Raw genomic sequence first — 18,390 nt, 5'->3', positions numbered from 1 at the left:
CATATAATTAGTCGCCGCTGAGTGTATCGGCTCGACTTGTTGCTGCCCAAGCGCGAATGCTGAGGAATTTACTAATTTATTAATTTGTATAATAAATACTTATTAGTGAATTAAGAATATTAAGATAAGTATTTAAGACGTGATAATTATAGACGGTAATGTTATCTCTTTTATTTTTTGTATATTTCATAATAAGTATACTGTTATCGCAAAGCTGTACCTAAATATGTCATTTTAGCAAAAAATGAACTGACTTACCTATTTTGTCACACGAGTATTTGGAATGACTGCAATGGTTGGGATGACTAAGTCGCGCTTTATTGCCGAAAACTTAAAAGCAACGACGACGTGATGAACTCGGACTTTATTGCTCGGGCGGTTGGCAGCAATTGTCAATAAGGGATTTAAGGTGTAATGCAATATTACCAACAGGGAATATGCTGCAGCCTGCAATGTCAATGTGTTCGGCGCACGGCGACCGGAGGTCGTCGGGACGAGAGTGCGCAGGTGCGCACGGATCGTCTTATCTCCGAGGTAACACCTGTCGATGATGTTACTTTATTTCCTGTAGCAGAGGTCGCGGTCGCGGCGTGATTCCCCCGGGCGGGTCGTGCGCGGGGGCGCGGCGGGGGCAGGCGGGAGGGGCGCGGGCGGCCACAGCCCGCGGCGGCGGCGCCGGCTCCCGACTCCCGCTCCAGCCCAGCTGCGCGCGCGCGCCCCGGGCAAGGCTGCGCCGCCGCCGCCGCCGCTGCAACAGATGCACCGCGATTACTACGAGGCCCATTCATACAATACGCACTCGGAACTCGGACAACTGTTCCCGCGGGCCTCTCCACTTCTTGATGGCTTTTCGTTACATATTTCAGAAACAATTGAAGGTGGTCGGCGACAGTTTACCTCTACTCGTGCCAGGAGCAGAGTAATACATCATTTGGTATGATTTTAAAAATCTTCATCACAAATGGCAAAATCTTTTTACGGAACGTATAGTAGATACGCGAATGCAATAATTGAAAACTGCCATTGCAAGGCCGTATAGCGTATTAGCTTAGCATATTTAGCGGGGTGGTGTACCTAAGTGTGCAGTTCTGTACTGCTTCTTACCATAAAACCTAACAAATGACGCAAAATGAATCCATGATTTAATTCATAATTTCTCCACGCAATTTTGCAGCTTTCACCACTGTACCTACAGTTTTTCCCTTACCTGTAGTAAACTGAATGACTTTTTTTTTGCAAAAATGATTATGTGTTGTGCGCTCATTTATCTCCCGGCAGAAGGTGGAAAGGGAATTGGTAGAAAGGCCTGCGATACACATGACTGTAGCTTGCACAACTGGCATGCCAACCACGTACAAAATGCTTGCATGCCAGTTCATTTGCTAGTAATTTTGTACGCGGCTGGCATACCAGTTGTACAAGCTACTGGCATGTGTATCGCAGGCCAAAAATCAAGCTACAAAATCTTCTTTTGTCACGACGCTGGAACTCGAAAGTCAGCGTCACTCTGTAATGTATGTAAATATACTTAATATAATATTTACACCCATGTCATCAAATGTTTGCGTAATAATTATGTTAGCTTCACTTATTCGGCTTGAAAGATCGGTTTTGGCTCGGCTATCAAGTTACAAATCAAGTTTGATATCAAATGTTTGTTATGAAACTTCATTACACAATTGGGCTGTCGATCATGTTCATGGCAATGAAACTGCCGCGTGAACGGTTCACTTCACGCTTCCACCGAGTACGGACACCCGCGAGTTCCGGAACACAATGAGCTATGAATATGTCATGCTCAATACGAGTGATTGTTTTCAATCAATCAATGAATATCAATATGTATTTATAATGGATTTGTTCCAATCAGCGAGAAGAACATGAATGTGTCGATGGAGCGTATGATGGATGATGTCCGCGCATTGTGTTGTGTTGTGAGGAGCAGCGGCGGCGGGCATTTCATTTCATTTCATTTCATTTATTTCATGCGAAACCATGGTTACAAGAGGTGTTACATAACATAAATTAGGTACATGGTCACCCTGCAAGGGCGTAGCACTGTCTTATAGAAAACTAGCTTAAAACTAAAAACTTTACATGTACAATAAATAAAAGAATATTAACAAGCTGTGAAAGTATTACATTACGCGTACATTGTTATTTTCCGTCAATAATTTATAATATTAGTTTACAATTTTCCACTTTCAGATTAAAATTATGACTATAAAAAAACAATAATAGAAATAAGTTAAAAATAAGTTAAATGTCAATATTTATATAAAAAAAAAGTCAATTAATTAGTGCTAGAGCGAGGAAGTTAGATTGTCATCAAAGAACTCAGTAATTGTATAATAGCATTTTGAAATAAGTAATTCTTTTAAGAGCCTTATGAAAGTAGAGTCTAGTTCTTCATTTCTAAGATCGTCTGGAAGTTTGTTAAAAATTTTTATTGCCATAACATATGTACTTTTTGAATGTATTTTTAATTTTGATGATGGCAGCATAAGCATATTTCTAAGTCTTACTGAGTGGGCCCTAGATAAAACTTCTTCCCGTTTTTTAAACATGCCAATATTTTTCCTGATGAATTTACATATTTCTAGAATGTACAATCCCGATAGAGTAAGTAAATTATGTTTTTGGAAATGTGGTTTGCATGTCTCTGGTTCATAGATATTTGCTAGTATACGAACGAGCTTTTTTTGTAGTATGAAGAGATCTGGTGCATCCGTACTATTTCCCCACAGGATGATGCCGTAGCTTAGCCATGCATAGGCGTAAGCGTAATACATCATAAGTGCGGTTTGTAAATCTGTGGTTCGTTTGATTTCTCCAAGCGCATACCTACACAAAACTTGACATTTTTCCTCTGATTTTGTTTATGTGCGCTTTCCAATTTAAATTCGTGTCTAAAACTATACCTAGCAATGAAAATTCCTGTACTGACTCTATCTGTATGTCGTTATATCGGAAATCAATTTCTAAAGGTTGCTTTTGGTGTGGTTGGAAAGTCATGATTTTTGTTTTACTAAGATTAAGTTCTAAATTGTGATCGTTCATCCAGTTCGTGATATTATCAAATGCATATTTAATTTGTTCATTTATATTTGTAGTAGAGTCACATGTTATTAAAAGGGATATGTCGTCTGCAAATAAAGTACAAGGTATGTCCATAATTTTTGGCAGGTCATTAATATAAATTATAAATAGGAGACACCCTATGACGCTTCCTTGTGGAATTGACGCGTAAATGTTTTTTTTGGTTGATCTAATGTTGCAGATTTCGTTAGTATTTGGGTCAATATACTCTATTGCTACGTATTGCTCTCGGTTTTCTAGGTACGATGAAAACCATTTATGGGCTTGTCCGCGTATTCCAATGCTGTATAACTTATCGAGTAGTATTTTGTAGTTGACTTTGTCGTACGCCTTAGTCATGTCTAATAAAATCCCGATCGCATGTTTCTTTGAATTTATTGCGTTTAAGGCTTCCTGGACAAATTTGTAAACGGCGAGAGTGGTAGATTTGTTTTTCCTAAAACCGTTTTGACTATCATCAAAAATTTTATATTTTTCACAAAAATTGTACACACGGTCGCACATTGCTTTTTCGAACAATTTAGATGCAGTGGGGAGAAGAGCTATGGGTCGGTAGTTGCTTGGGTCCGTTTTTGAGTTTTTTTTATGTACAGGTTTAATATTAGCTTTTTTTAGTAAGTCTGGAAATGACCCCTCATGGAATGATTGGTTTATTAAACTACAGAAAGGCGGTGTAAGTTCGTTCGCACATTGTCTTATTAATGCAGGAGGTATTTCTTCGATACCGCAGCTAAATTTGTCCTTAAGATTTTTTATAAGTTTGAAAACTTCACGATAATCGGTGGGCTTTAGGAACATTGTGTTTTCATGTGCATTGAATACGTTCGCGACTCGCGGGGTCTGTGGGGACGGGGACCTGTCGCTGTCGCCGAGAGCGCGCGCAAAGGGGCCGCGAGAGGCGCGAAACAATAGCGCATCAGCTTTATGACACCCCGCGGTAAACTCCATTACATATTCATGTGGAACAAAATCATTTAGCAAGTGCAGCGACCGGCGACCGCTCCCGCGGACCGGTTTAATGAGCCTCCCCCCTCCCGTTCTCTCCCGCGGGTCCGCGAGCTGCGCCGGCGGCGCGCCGTGACCTGTTTATTTTTAGCCAACTGGTTGCTCCGAACCTTCGGAACCCACTTCTCCCGACCCATGCGAATGCACCGCGACCAGTGAATGCGCACGGATTTCATACTATGCATGAATAACGACGCTAATAACACGCAGCCGCCATAAACATGAAGTATGGCAGCTTTCGTAATAACACCTCGGTACTGTATACTCCGAATCTACAGGTAAAGCTGCCAACAAAGAGGGTCTAGACTCATAATGTTTCTAAACCTGAGATATAAAAAAGTGTTCTGAAAGTAAACCCAAGTAAGGCCTTTTGTTGTTGTCAGCCACCTTACCGCCGCGAACGATGATACCGCCATTACCTGAACAGAGGGCCCGACCCCTACGGGTTCGCTAAAAAAAGAGCAACACAGCCAATAAGCTGCAATTCACTACCAAAACACACTCGATCGTCAGAGGTGCTTGTTATGTTGTAGCTATACAAAGAATTCTAAAATTAAACTACCGAAAAGGAAACAGCAAAGTGGTTATAAAAGTAATTGGGTAGGTATACTACGTATCTAAGTCGGTATTGAGGCGAGTGACGGCGCGTTCTAAGCAAGGTGAGGTGACTGACAGTAATGCCTAGTCTAGACTAGACTTAGGCTAATCCTTTATTGAAACCCCGGCCTCGGCTCATTCCACTCAACGCGCCCTCAAAAACAAATTATGCAAGCTTAATTAGTTTCTTAATCCGTTTAATGTAGCGTGGGAAAGATACGCGCGGGTGGAAAATGTGATCCGACGTGACATGTGTCGTCGCGTCGCGGCGGCGGCGACGCAGGAGCAGGGCAGGACCCTGTTGTGTTCAGTGTTGTGACGGCGTTGACACAAAGCCTGCAGCCGAATGGCTCGGAGATTAGCGGGCGCTGTTGACACGCGGCGAGGGCGCGGGCCGGGGGCGCGGGGAAAGGTGCAGGCTCAAATTAACTCCAAACTTTGTTGTTAGAAACTGGTCGTTAGAAAAACAAGGGCCCGGCACACACCGCGCGGCCCGCCCGCGCCTGCGCCGCCGCTGTTTGCTCGGCGCACGTCAAATATTATTGGATGATGATACGCAATTTACGCGTGTCGCGGCCATTACCGCGCCGCCGCGGGCGCACGTCCACCCGACACTCGTGAGAAACCCATCATCCATGCCTCCCATCAGGTTTATCAACAGAGTACTGATAAGCTGCTCGAGTGAGTCCTGCGGCAACTCTGAGCCTAGACAGCGGGGCGCGAGCGCGAGCGCAGCCCCCGGCGTGGGCCGCAGCCGCACCCACTCGCATCGTCGAAGGTAATTGTTATAATTCAAATTCAAATAGCACGGCTTGTAAACTACGTTATAAACGATGATAATATTGCGTACTTTACGAGGTATCAGAAAAATATAAAAAATAAACGACAGTCAGAATGAGTCGGCCGCAAAACCGTAATGACATGTTTATGGAAATTTGAATGTGGTGTGTCAGCGGCGCGGCGCGGCGCAGGCGCATCTCGCCGACGACCTGATGCCCACACTCGGCCCGCAGCGGCTCTGCGTGGCTCAACTCGAGGAGGACACAACAATAACATCCTGTTTACATACTGCTCCCGCTAATGCAACGCTTTGAGCAGGTGCATACTTCACTGCCTATACTAGTATTAGCGATTGTCAGGATGTTAAATGAAATGAAATCATAAAAACCAAATCGACTAATTATTTATTTACAATTTACAATCAATCACATTATTACTAAACACTCAAAGTAACAATCTCGAATATCAGAATAATTAACAGATTGGTAAAACATACGAAATCTACAGACTATGCACAGAATAATAAAAACACGACACGAAATGGACAAATGGGTATACGGTTAGTCTTAACGTTTACTTCACCAGATCGGGATTCGAAAAGAGACCGGTACGACGGGTGCGCTCGCTTATAAAGGTTCGTGAGGGGGGGTTGCTACCCTACTGTAGTGACGTAGCGTGGCGTCGCGCTTAACCTTTATCTATCTCCTTTTACGGCCTCTCCTGACTCGTGGTCGCCCTCGACCACGTGGTCGTCTAGGCTCGGGCATCAGCGCTTCTCTAACGTCATTGTTATTGGCTATGGGCCTGCCGGAGCTCTCTGTAGTGTGACTGGCAGATTGTTGGTGGTGACTCGTGCTTGATACGGCTTGGCTCTCCTCGCTGTTGGGTTCTGGAGGCATGGCGGCGCTTGTAGTTGGACCCGGAAGGCTGGCATCGGCAGAGGGGCTGTCAGTTGCTGCAGCAGCATCTGAATCAGTAGAGATCGTGCCAGACGTAGTGTCCTCCTCGCCTAGAAACAATAACAATGGATTAGAAGCACGTTCATTAGAGGCCAATTTTAGAAGACAGAGGCTCCTAGTTTGCATGTCTTTATGACGGACATAGGCACATTGTTTGCTTATCCAATACAACTGTCTTAGGGTAGAGGCACCGAGTTAGCGTAACCCTTCATACAAAAAAAAAGAAAAGGGGATTGAAAATCCCTTGACTTTTAAAGGACATAGGCACCTTGTTAGCGTATCCCCTCATAATCCAACATGGACAGAGGCACCGAGTTAGCGTATCCTCTCATAACCTTATCAGGGACAGAGGCACCGAGTTAGCGTGTCTGTCTATGTAGGATCAAATACAGAGGCACGTTGTTTGCATGTACACCTACATAGAATGCATAATTATACTCACTGTCAAAGAAGGCGGCACATGACTCGGGGGTCCATTCTCCGCGCCATATGACCATGTGCTCAGCCGCAGCCTGTGTTGTTTTGCCATATGAGCCACCAACCAGTCGCAGGTTGTAGCGACCGTGTGGCAGCACTCTCGTGACGCGGTAAGGTCCCCGCATCCCGGAGTCCAGCTTGCCAGTCATCTGCGAAGTTTTAATTACAAAAACCATATCATTAAGTTTAAATATGCGCTCCGCCCGGCGATTTTTATTGACATGCTGATCTTGTTTTTGCCGATTTTCATTTAATAATTCGGAGGCGCGTTGTCTTTGTAGCTCTCTAAGGCCTTCACGGTTTGGATGAGTGTTATTAAGAGCTACATCACGAATAATGGTCCGTATTAATGGTGTTGTACCCTCAATACCAACAAGCAATTGTAAAGGGAAGTTTGAATTGTTTTTTGTTTTGTGCTATTAATAACAAGTTGAAGCCTCCAAAGGCTGGTAGACCACAGAGCATTTTTTGTGGCCTCTACGCGAAGCATGTTAAGTACAGTTCTACAATACCGCTCCACTTGTCCATTCTCACCGTGCATTTGAGGAGTTATAAAATGTATGCTAGACCCTACGCTCTTTACCCACCCTTGGAACTGAGAGCTTTCAAACATACGACCCTTATCGCACACTATAAGATTAGGTGTACCAAATAAAGAGATTGCATTAGAGAAACAGTTCTGCAATTCATTCGCATCTTGTTTAATCATGGGGTAAAGCAAACAGTATTTTGAAAATGCATCTACTATCAAAAGAACGTACTTATAGCCTTCTGATTCAGGCAAAATACCTAATGCATCAACATGCACTGTATTAAAAGGCACATCGGGCTTGTGCCATGAAGAAATCGGTTGATGTGGGGCTCTAGGTACTTTCTTTGACGATAAACAAATCAAACAATGTGCTATATATTTTTTCACAAAGGCGCGTAATCCAGGAAACCAAAAGTGTCGCAAAATGAGATCCGTGGTCTTATCAATCCCAATATGATCATGTTGGTCGTGAAAAATACGTAACAAACTCAATCTGTGGCCCTTGGGTATAAAACACAGTAACCTGGATTCCTCGCCGGTAGGAGAATATTTGTAATACAACAGGTCATTTTCCACAATATAACGCGACGAGTCAAGTTCATTATTGTTAACTTTATCGATTAAATCGCGCGTTTCGTCGTCCGCGGATTGAGCAATTTGTGCCCAGTTTTTTGGTTTATCTATGTGGTAAACGTCTACAGGATTTCTACTCAGATAGTCTGCGTGTTGCATCATTACTCCCTTTCGGTATTCTATCGTAAAGTTGAAATCCTGCATATCCATCCACCACCTCGCCACGCGTGGTAGGAGATCCTTTTTACGCTCTGTCAATTTTAATGCGTTACAGTCTGTTATTATTTTGAAAGGAACTCCTAGCAGGTAGTGGCGGAAATGTTGCAAGGCTTTTACAACAGCGAGGGTCTCCAGTTCATAGGAGTGATATTTCGGTTCGGCACCTTGAGTAGTCTTACTAAAATAGGCCACGACACGTCTACGATTATCATTATGCACCTGAATCAGTACTCCACCATATCCAATGGAACTCGCATCTGTGTGTAGTTCCGTTGGTAGGGAAGGATCGAATACTGCAAGCACGGGCTCATTAGTAAGACACTCTAATAGATATTTACGAGCTTCAACCTGTTCCTCACCCCAAATGAATGGAACCCCTTTCTTAGTCAATTTAGATATGCAAGCAGTTTTAGCCGCATAATCGGGTATATATCGCCGGAAGTAACCTGCTAAACCGAGTAATTGCCGTATTTGGCGTACGTTCGTGGGCACTGGAGAGTCAATCAAGGCTTTTATTTTCCTTTCGCTCGGCCTAACCTGACCATGTGATATTATTCGGCCTAAATACTCTACTTCTGTAGCAACAAACGTACTCTTTTTTAAGTTAATTGAAAACCCGGCGGAGGTCAACATTTCAAGAGTTTCACGTAAGTTATCAAGTGCTTCGTCTACGGTTGAGGCTAAAATTAAAACGTCATCTATGTACGTCAAAACTTTACCAGCGTCTATAAGAGGCTTCAACGTCTTTGTTATTATTCGCTGATAAACAATTGGCGCGTTGGAGAGGCCATACGGGACCTTTAGGTATTCAAAGTGCCCTTCAGGTGTAACAAAACCCGTTTTTGGAATTGAATCGCTATCCAGTGCTATCTGGTGGAAGCCAGTAGCCATATCTAAACAGCTAAAGTACTTGCTTTTGCCAAGACGGTCAATGTGGTCTTCTATCAGTGGCAGTGGAAAGCGATCTTTTACTGTAATGGCATTCAACGCACGATAATCTACGCACATACGGTCTTTTCCGTCACGTTTTTTAACAAGGAGTATCGGGCTAGCGTATGGTGACTGCGACTCGCGAATAATACCTTTATCTAATAGATCACGGACTATCTCGCGCACTTTAGATTTCTCATCGATAGACATTTTGTACGGCCTATAATTAATAGGAGTGTTACTTGTCAATTCAATGTGCATCTCGCCCGTAGTAACAGTTGTATGGGCAGTGCCTTCAATCAAATGGTTTTTAAAGCGGTTAATGATTGCAGACAATTTTTCGCGATCGCTCCCGGTGAGCGGACTGTTGATATCGCACTCATTAAGTGAGTTATTGACCGGTTGTTGCTCATTGGATTGTACATGTAACACGTCCTTTTTATTGCCATTAATACTCGTATGAGTAAGGTGAGTGATGTAATGTTTACCATTGAGTCGCAGATATGCTATCCCCTCGCCATTCAAAGCATCCGTACCAATTATCACAGGCACACTTATACACTCGGGAGGCACGATTAATAAATCAACTTTTAAAGCGTAATCAGCGAATTCTACTAAAAATGTCACGTAACTAGTGCAAACGATATTACCGCCTATACCGCGCAAAACTTCGTGTGTGGGTAGTTCGGTGTGTTCAAAATATTTTAGCACAGATCTACTAATTAACGAGAAGCGTGACCCACTGTCAATCAAAACATCCGTAGGAATGCCTTGTATTACCGCCGTTGTAATATCATTGTCGTTCGAACTACCCTTTAATTCTCGACAAAAATTTACATTGTTTTTGTTTCGTGATTCTGATCGTTTCTTAGCAAAGCATACAGTCTCGTCATGACCCGGTTTTTTACAAAATGAGCATACGATCGCGTTCGGAATAGACAAGGTGGCAGACGGCTTTTTATCATCTTTTTCTTCTGACGGTTTAAGTCGTTTAGGACAAAATCGTTGCGGATGGCCTATTTCCAAGCACGAATAACATTTTAATTCCCGATTAGGCGTATTAAAAGTACGACCTCGTTTTCGGTTATTTGTTTCTACCTGCCTGCCGCGTGACAGGCGTGTGGATGATTGCCCAGTATTTGAATTAGGCTTCGTATAAATAGAAAGAAACTCTATTAGATCTTTAGGCAGTAACTGAGCGTTAGTCGCGGCGGCACGAATCTGAGCATCAGTTATTCCTCGTATAACAATAGCAACCGTCAACTCGTCGCTCAAACCTTTGACTATGTTCAATCTTAGCAATGAACGTCTTGCATATTCTGCATACGTGGTATAACTGTCAGAATTCGTAGACATGACACTATACAAAATGTTAGCGACATCGATTCTTCGTGAGCATAATGGTTTAAACTCGAGTTTAAAGTTTGTCCACGAACGATCGTTGGTAACCCACTCATTAAGCCAACTACGAGCATCCCCTTTCAAGCAGTTAGCTATCCTAGAAAGACACTCATTGTCATCCCAGCGGTTGATATCGCGCGCTCTTTCAACTTCCTCACACCAAGAATCGATATCGTGTAAACTTGGATCAAAATTTGAAATATAATAATGGTTGGATCTTACTTTTGTCAATGCGGTAAGGGCCCCTATAAGCCGGTCGGTAACATCATTTGCAGCAGTAGAACTCTCACCGACGGTGCTAGTACTTGACCCGGGTGGTAACGACGGAGCCCGCAAGTCGGATCCAGGAGCGTGGAGCAAGTCCGGGGCGTTGGCCGCGTCCGCCTCAGTGGCGTTCGGCTCCACGTGGCTGTCGGCGCCATTGGTCGCGCTCGGGAGCGCTGACGGCGGCGGCGCGCTGTCCTCAAGTGCGTGAAGGCGCGCCAATATATCGCCAAGCTGCTGTTGAAAGACCTCCGCATCTGGAACTGATTGATTAGTCTGCCTACTCCTACCCCTATTACGAGTGGATCTATAGGCCATAGTCAATTTGCCTTTAAGTTTTAGATTTAAATCATGTTCTCCGTTTATAAAACGATTATTAATAGGCGTTAGGTACTATCCCGTTTCTGATATTAGCGATTGTCAGGATGTTAAATGAAATGAAATCATAAAAACCAAATCGACTAATTATTTATTTACAATTTACAATCAATCACATTATTACTAAACACTCAAAGTAACAATCTCGAATATCAGAATAATTAACAGATTGGTAAAACATACGAAATCTACAGACTATGCACAGAATAATAAAAACACGACACGAAATGGACAAATGGGTATACGGTTAGTCTTAACGTTTACTTCACCAGATCGGGATTCGAAAAGAGACCGGTACGACGGGTGCGCTCGCTTATAAAGGTTCGTGAGGGGGGGTTGCTACCCTACTGTAGTGACGTAGCGTGGCGTCGCGCTTAACCTTTATCTATCTCCTTTTACTAGATAATCGTTTACAAGTTGATATATTATGACTGAGTACTTATACTACTTCGTTTCCAACCTTTTTAACCGCCTTCCAAATCTCAAGGGAAGGGGTTCTCAATTCGTCTGTTTTTTTTTTTTTTTTTTTTTTTTTTTTTTTTTTTTTTTTTTAATGTTTGTTCCTCGATATCTCCGTCGTTACTGGACCGATTTTGAAATTTTTTTTTTATTGAATGTATATGCATAATTGCATACAAATTGGTCCCATTTTTCCCAGAACCCAGTTCTGATGATGGAATCCTGGAGAAATCGAGGGAACTCCTCAGATCTGAAAGGCATACATATGGTGATTTTTGTGTTTTTAAAAGAACAGCATGCATTTACGTACGGAACAGTGACATTTGGTGCAGTGGAACTCCTGATGATGGTCAGAATGGAACTCCTTAAATCTGAACGGCACACTTATAGTGACTTTGGTATTTTTATAAGAACAGCATGCACTTACGTCCAGAACAGTGACATTTGGAGCAGTGGAACTGCTGATGATGGTCAGAACGGAACTCCTCAAATCTGAACGGCACACTTATAGTGACTTTGGTATTTTTATAAGAACAGCATGCACTTACGTCCAGAACAGTGACATTTGGTGCAGTGGAACTGCTGATGAAGAGTGAGCCGCCCCTGGTTAGAGTTCCGTTCTGATAATCATTCTCATCTGTAAGTACTTCAGAATCATCCAAATTTCAAAATTGGTTCATAAATGACGGAGATATCGAATAACAAACATTAAAAAATATACAGACGAATTGATAACATAATCCAACATTTGAAAGTATTTATCACCAAAACCCCAAAGGAAGGCGGTTTTTTTTTCTTAAAAATTATATTTAATAGCCTTGTCCATGTCCAGTCCACTGTCCAGTGCCCAAAGCCACACAGGAACAGGAAGTCGCAACGGCAGGATAAATTGTGATGAGAATTTGCTGCACCGCGCGCTCGTCGAATCATTGGGAAATTGCAAGCGTATCTCATCTGAAGAAAAGTATGTGACTTGAATACATATACATGTATACATACAGTATAGGTTTAGCAGATAATTTAGGTATTTTGAATTATTTACACCTACTATAAATTTCCGGCCTAGTGCGTGTCGGCCCTTGTATAATAGAGGGTTCCTTCCATACCTTCATACAATTACAAAACGCCGTAAAAGCGAGCAAAAGAGCGTCTCTTCGCGATACGTTCGTGGTTTTGACAAGGTCAGATTATATAAATTTATATTTTTTGCTGAGTAATTCGCTATTTTGGCACGGAACCTTAAAAATGCACCAAATGCGTCTTTAATAAGAATAATAATAGGAGGTTTAATCAATAATGAAAACCTCTCAATTTCTTCAAAACCAATTTGACATCCTGAAACATGGCAATTATTTTTCTTATAAGTAAAAACTTGTCCCCTACAGCTGTCCGGGATCCCGTGAACGTGAAGTGGTGTTCGTTATGATTGATACAGCTCTGTCATATTCGCATTTAATAAGCTTGTTGAGTTGTTAATTGTCACCGCTACCCCGCTACCCGCGCCGCGCCGTGTTCCGCGAAGCCCTAGCCCGGTAACAAGCGCCACGGCTCCGATAGCGCGTGCTTTTTGCGGGAGTTGGCAGAGTCATTGGCTGTGATCATCCACAATGGGCGGTTTTTCCTGCGGCGGTAAGCGGCGACTTCCGGCGCGATGCTTCAAGACTCGACGCTCCTGTCAACGACCCTCCCGCATATAGCTCTAGCTCACTCCTTTCATATAAGTATACAAGATGTCACTGAACTGTCAGTAGAGAGAATCACATAAACTGAAGCTATAGAATAATGAGGCCAATTGATGTAAATATTGTCAAGTAATGTAGACATTTGGCAGATGGCCACAGATTGCTAACAAGAGCAGTAGCGTGGGAGCGGCGTGATTAAGATAAGGAGGGTCGCATGTGGTGTGAAGTGTGGTGGTGACTGGTGGCACTGTATGTCGTACGAGGGCAGCGCGGGCGCGGGCGCGGGCGCGGCAGCTGCGCACGGCGCGCGCATTGTGGCACCACACGACATGACTTTCGTATGACAGATCGTTTGCCCTCTTCATGTCAATACACCAATATGTTGCGAAAGGGAGGACTTTTATAAAATAAATAACTATTTGTCTACCGTCAAAACTCAAAAATCTACTTTTAAAAACATGCCAATCGTTTTAAGGTGAAACCTAAAAACTATGTATTTGAAATGTGAATAGATTTTATAGTTTTATTTTCGCCGTGTAATTTATTAGTTTCATAACTATAGAGTTTACTATCTCTTGCAGTCGCTGGTCGAAATATTCCAATATTTTCTTGGTGTGGATTGTGTAGTTACAGCATATATCGGTCTCATCCGCATTGCAGTTCATCTACGAGGGCCCTTAAAGTACGGCAGTAAGTATAGGCGTCGCGTAAATGACAGCGCGGGCCCTGCGTCCGTCACCGGCGGCGGCGGCGGCGTCGGCGGCGGCGGCGGCGCGGCGCGGCGCGGCAGTAAACAGCGGCACTCGTTAGCCGCCGCCGCCGACACCTCGCAACTCTCGCGCGCCACACAACTCTAGCTAAGGGCCGATTCAGGGCGACGTGAAGTGACGCCACCTCTATTCATCCTCGCTTTACGACCAACACCTAGAACAAATTGACCGAGGAGTACCGTTTAACGAAGCGAATGCATTACGACCGACTTCTTTCAATATTTACAGCGCGAAAACGCAGATAAACATTTATGAATACCCGTACACATAATGCGATGTTAATTACAATAATCGGCACTAAAATTAGTTTTCAATTAAATAAACAATTAAACAATAAAAAAGTAGCGAGGACGCGGACGGCGCGGTGGCGGTGGCGGCGGCGGCCGGCGGTGGCGGTGGCAGCCGGCGGTGGCGGTGGCGGCGGCGGCGGGTAACCAGCCTCTTTATGGACCATTTTACATTTCGTTAACAAATTTCGGTAGGCACTTTATTTGCTAACGGGACCGGCCGGGCGGGTACTTGATAATTGGCAGATTAAATTATATGTATATTGGTGTAAGTGTAATAAATAAGTTATATTATGAAGCGTTTATTTTTTACAGTGCAGAAACTGTTGGCGTTAAAATTGAATTGAAAATATGAATTGCCGATTGTTAATAACAACGTTTTCATTCTCTTTTACAAATCAGTGAATAAACATGACCAGGAAACGCATAAATGGGTTGCGTCTACAACTCATATGAATATTTAATTCAATTTCATTTTATCTAATTTAGTGTCATAATTAAGTATGGAGTCAAACGAATGAAGTGGAGCGCAGCCGCGGCGGTCATCATAAATATAATCGAAGTATTGTATCGGACGAGTCGATGGTTCTAAATTAATTAATTCGTGACAAGATTAATACACGGCGTCGATGGAAATATTCCATCGAGGATTAATTATAATGAAACTTTAACAAATAGCGATATGCAGCAGCGCTGAGTAACGAGCGAGGAATGTCGAGATCGTGATCGCAGGTTGTCGCGGGAACAAAAATAAACTGCACCGGCGCGGGCGCAGGGCGCAGGGCTAGCGCTCCAGCCGCGCGCGCCGTGGCCTCGGCCGCCAGGGCCGGGAGCGCCCGGCGGCCGCGGCGGCTGCGCCACGCCGGAGCTCACGCTAGTGGCGGCTCGGGAAGCGGCAGGAAGCGCGCTCATCAGGCGCCCGCGCCGGACGGTTTAATTAAGGGCGCGCGGGGCGGCGGGGGCTTATCTCCTTAATTCGGTGGAAGTGGCTGATGGCCCGATGTCGCGCTTTCGTTTTATGTCCAAGGATTCCGGCATCCGAGCCCCTTAGTCTTTTAATTGTATCAAAATGAAAAATACAATCTCGTCATTAGGCTCTAGATGTGTAGAGATCTGTATTGTCGCCGGGGCCGGGCCGGAGCTCGGAGGGTGGAATGCAGGCCGTTCCCACACGCTCGCGGACCGACTCGACTGCGCCGCACAATTTCACACTTCACATCCGCCAATAACTAACTTCTACCGTTTTTAATTAAGTAAGAGAAGAACCATGTTCGCATAACACGGTAGTTATAGCACTAGTTAATAAATGTATAATAATTTCTGAGTTATGTTACTTATATGTTACATGTCATGATGCCCAGGTTTTTTTCCTATTACGTGTTTTTCCTCCCATACGCGAAAACCTTTAAAAACGAGTTATGGTGTCATTGTGACTTCGCTGTTTCATTGTGATGATCGCACAAGGATGCGCGAATTCGCGGCCCAACGGGCGATAGCGCAGTGGGTCGGTGGGTGAAGCGGGCCGCCGCCGGGAAGTGACATAACCCCGATAAGCGCAATTATCGCGTCCACGCCTCCTCCGCCTAGCGATTCGCGCCCGCGCACAGCTCGTGCACAACATGCTGGGTGACAATGGGGCGCCGCGATGTCTCGTTGGCTGGTATTGACGCTTTCCTATACACGTTGTAAATTCATATTAGGTATACCTATTCGTTTTCGATTGTAATTGACTAGAACAATTGCACAGAATTGCTAGATTGCTTTTCAGGCTGGGGCCATCATGAAGTCAATTGTATGTTTGAGTTTATCATATTGTTATTCTGTGTTGTGTTTGTAAGTGTGTGTTATATGCAGCATTCAAATAAAGCTCCTATTTATCTATCTATCTATCACTCAGAAGAGAGAGAAGAGATAGGAAGAGAATAATATAATATTGTTGATGTTTTCCTTTATCAGAAGCAAGTATTAAGGATCGTACCTCGATTGTTTAGCGCCACCTATTTAATACATGTGCTCCCATCATATACAATTCTCATCTGTATTCCCGGCCGAATACAATCTGGGTGTATTCAAGTCAAGAGTGAATAGGCTATTAGCGAACCAGTGAGCTACAACTTCGGCCTTGTCGTCACTTTCCATCAGGTGCGACTAATAAAATAAGGCCCATCACTGGCTGGTTTATAATAATGAAAATAAATAAAACTACACTGATAATGCCTACAATTTTTTTTTCTAAATGTGTTTTGATTGACATGATTTTGGCCACTTCCAGGCTGCGAACAGCGCCATCTAGTTTTTCCTGAAAGACCCATACATTTCAGGGTTACGCTTTTTTGTATGGGCTTTGTCAGTCCAGTTACGAGTAAATCGTTCTTGATCAGAAGGTTAGGCACTAATACGGAAATTAAATGTACATATGTAGGTATATTATTAAAAAATAATAAGCAATTCCTACTCAAAACTACAGTTTTCTATTTGAACTCGTTAAATGTAATCAGGCGACAATGTCGTGTAGGATACCTAATTATTTTTGCAAGTGTAATCTGGCCGGCCGCGGCCTGCTATCGAATCGAGTCATGGCATGTACATTGATGTGCGCGTGCGCGTGTCGCGGCTCGGCGCGCGGGCGGAGCGGAGGAGCGGAAGCGATAGCGAGATCCTCCCGAGCCGAGCCAAAGAGAATATAATCACTACGTTTTAAGAGTCGGGACTCCCATACTAGCGAGTGAAGTCAGTTAGTATTAGTTTGTTAAGAAAATCATTACCACAATTTACGACAAAGAACTGTCATCATGACAGTGTCATGTGTCAAAGATCTGTCAAATAGGGTTGGACGCTACATGCTTGCGTTTGTTATCGATATCGATAAAATTGAGAGGGTTGAAACGTAGGCTCCACGCAAAATGTACTTTACGCGAAGTCAGGGTAAGATCGAATCAACATTTAAGTTGTATATTATTTATGTATAATATTTGATTCAGTAGACTAATGCATGGATAGGCTTAAATGTGGACGCAAATTTATTAGTTGAAATAAAAAAATGCAAACAAATTGTATTGCGTTTAATTAACTCGAAATACATCCCGACGTTTCGACGGTCAACGAGTCTTACGATAATACTACAAACACCCGGAAGACGGCACTATAGAAGACGTGGGAAGGTAGGACTTCATTTCCCAGAAATTTGACCCACTGCCTGCATCTGAAATCATACAGCATTAAACAACCGAGCAAACTTGCTCATTAGATGATCAGTTGATAGCTAATTTCCATATAAATAATATTTGTTGGCATCCAATTATTAACAACCCTTCATTAATGATCTAACTTTATTAACAATGGATATTAATTATATTATAGGTAGATAAATTTGCATCAATAATAAATTAAAAGCTTCAATAATAAATTAAAGTCCATCGCTTGCAAGTTGTCATGAAATTACACATAATTATTTTCTTTAAGACGCTACGATACCCCTCATTTCTCCATACAAACGCTCTCGCCTGTTTCCTCTCTGGTTTTTGAAGCTAGATCAATGGTTTTTTCAACACAGACTTTTATTATCAATATCTGTGTCGGACCGTTTTGCTTTTTTTGATATTTTTGTTTTAAAAGGAATTAGAGCCTCTCAAAGTTGGCCAAAACGGCTTAATTGAATTTGCCAGAAAGAAAGGCGTGGTATTCAAAACTGAGATCAATTATCCAAAAAAACGAAACGGTCCGACACAGATAATTTCCTTGTCATTCTGATTTCCAAATTTCGTAACGATTGGTTAAGTTTTGGAGGAGGAAACAGTCGAGAGCGGAACCTCGATTTTTGCAGTTTTTACGCGGGATTTCGCGCCTGAGCTGCAGTTGTCCCTATCGCACCAAATTTAGGGGCGGGGCTAAGTTTTTATATACGTACACTGAAATAAAGTGATGGGAAATACTCGACATCTAATGTCGATAATCTAGTGATGTGAAAAGTTATCGATA

General features: G+C 43.1%; 1 protein-coding gene across 1 annotated transcript; it reads right to left on the bottom strand.

The window, feature by feature from the left end:
- Window positions 1–5,838: 5,838 nt before the first annotated feature.
- LOC125232865 lies at window positions 5,839–11,621 on the bottom strand. The gene is made up of 3 exons (XM_048138671.1): window positions 10,795–11,621; window positions 6,883–7,066; window positions 5,839–6,490 (listed from the first exon to the last, which is right to left on the bottom strand). The coding sequence occupies exons 1-3, from the start codon at window positions 11,152–11,154 to the stop codon at window positions 6,180–6,182; spliced, it is 855 nt and encodes a 284-aa protein (XP_047994628.1). The 5' UTR covers window positions 11,155–11,621; the 3' UTR covers window positions 5,839–6,179.
- Between the last annotated feature and the right edge of the window lie 6,769 nt (window positions 11,622–18,390).

This window comes from Leguminivora glycinivorella, chromosome 13 (genome assembly GCF_023078275.1).
Source record: "Leguminivora glycinivorella isolate SPB_JAAS2020 chromosome 13, LegGlyc_1.1, whole genome shotgun sequence".
NCBI classification, from domain to species: Eukaryota; Metazoa; Arthropoda; class Insecta; order Lepidoptera; family Tortricidae; genus Leguminivora; species Leguminivora glycinivorella.
Note: the sequence above shows the minus strand (reverse complement) of the source record. Positions and strands in the feature narration are given on the sequence as shown.

Excerpts from the sequence above, each read along its gene's own strand:
- LOC125232865 (XM_048138671.1), bottom strand. The coding sequence starts at position 11,154 with ATGGCCTATAGATCCACTCGTAATAGGGGTAGGAGTAGGCAGACTAAT. Across the intron at positions 7,067-10,794 it reads CCCTTACCGCATTGACAAAA|ATGACTGGCAAGCTGGACTC; the intron begins GTAAGATCCAAC and ends AAAACTTCGCAG. Across the intron at positions 6,491-6,882 it reads ATGTGCCGCCTTCTTTGACA|GCGAGGAGGACACTACGTCT; the intron begins GTGAGTATAATT and ends TATTGTTTCTAG.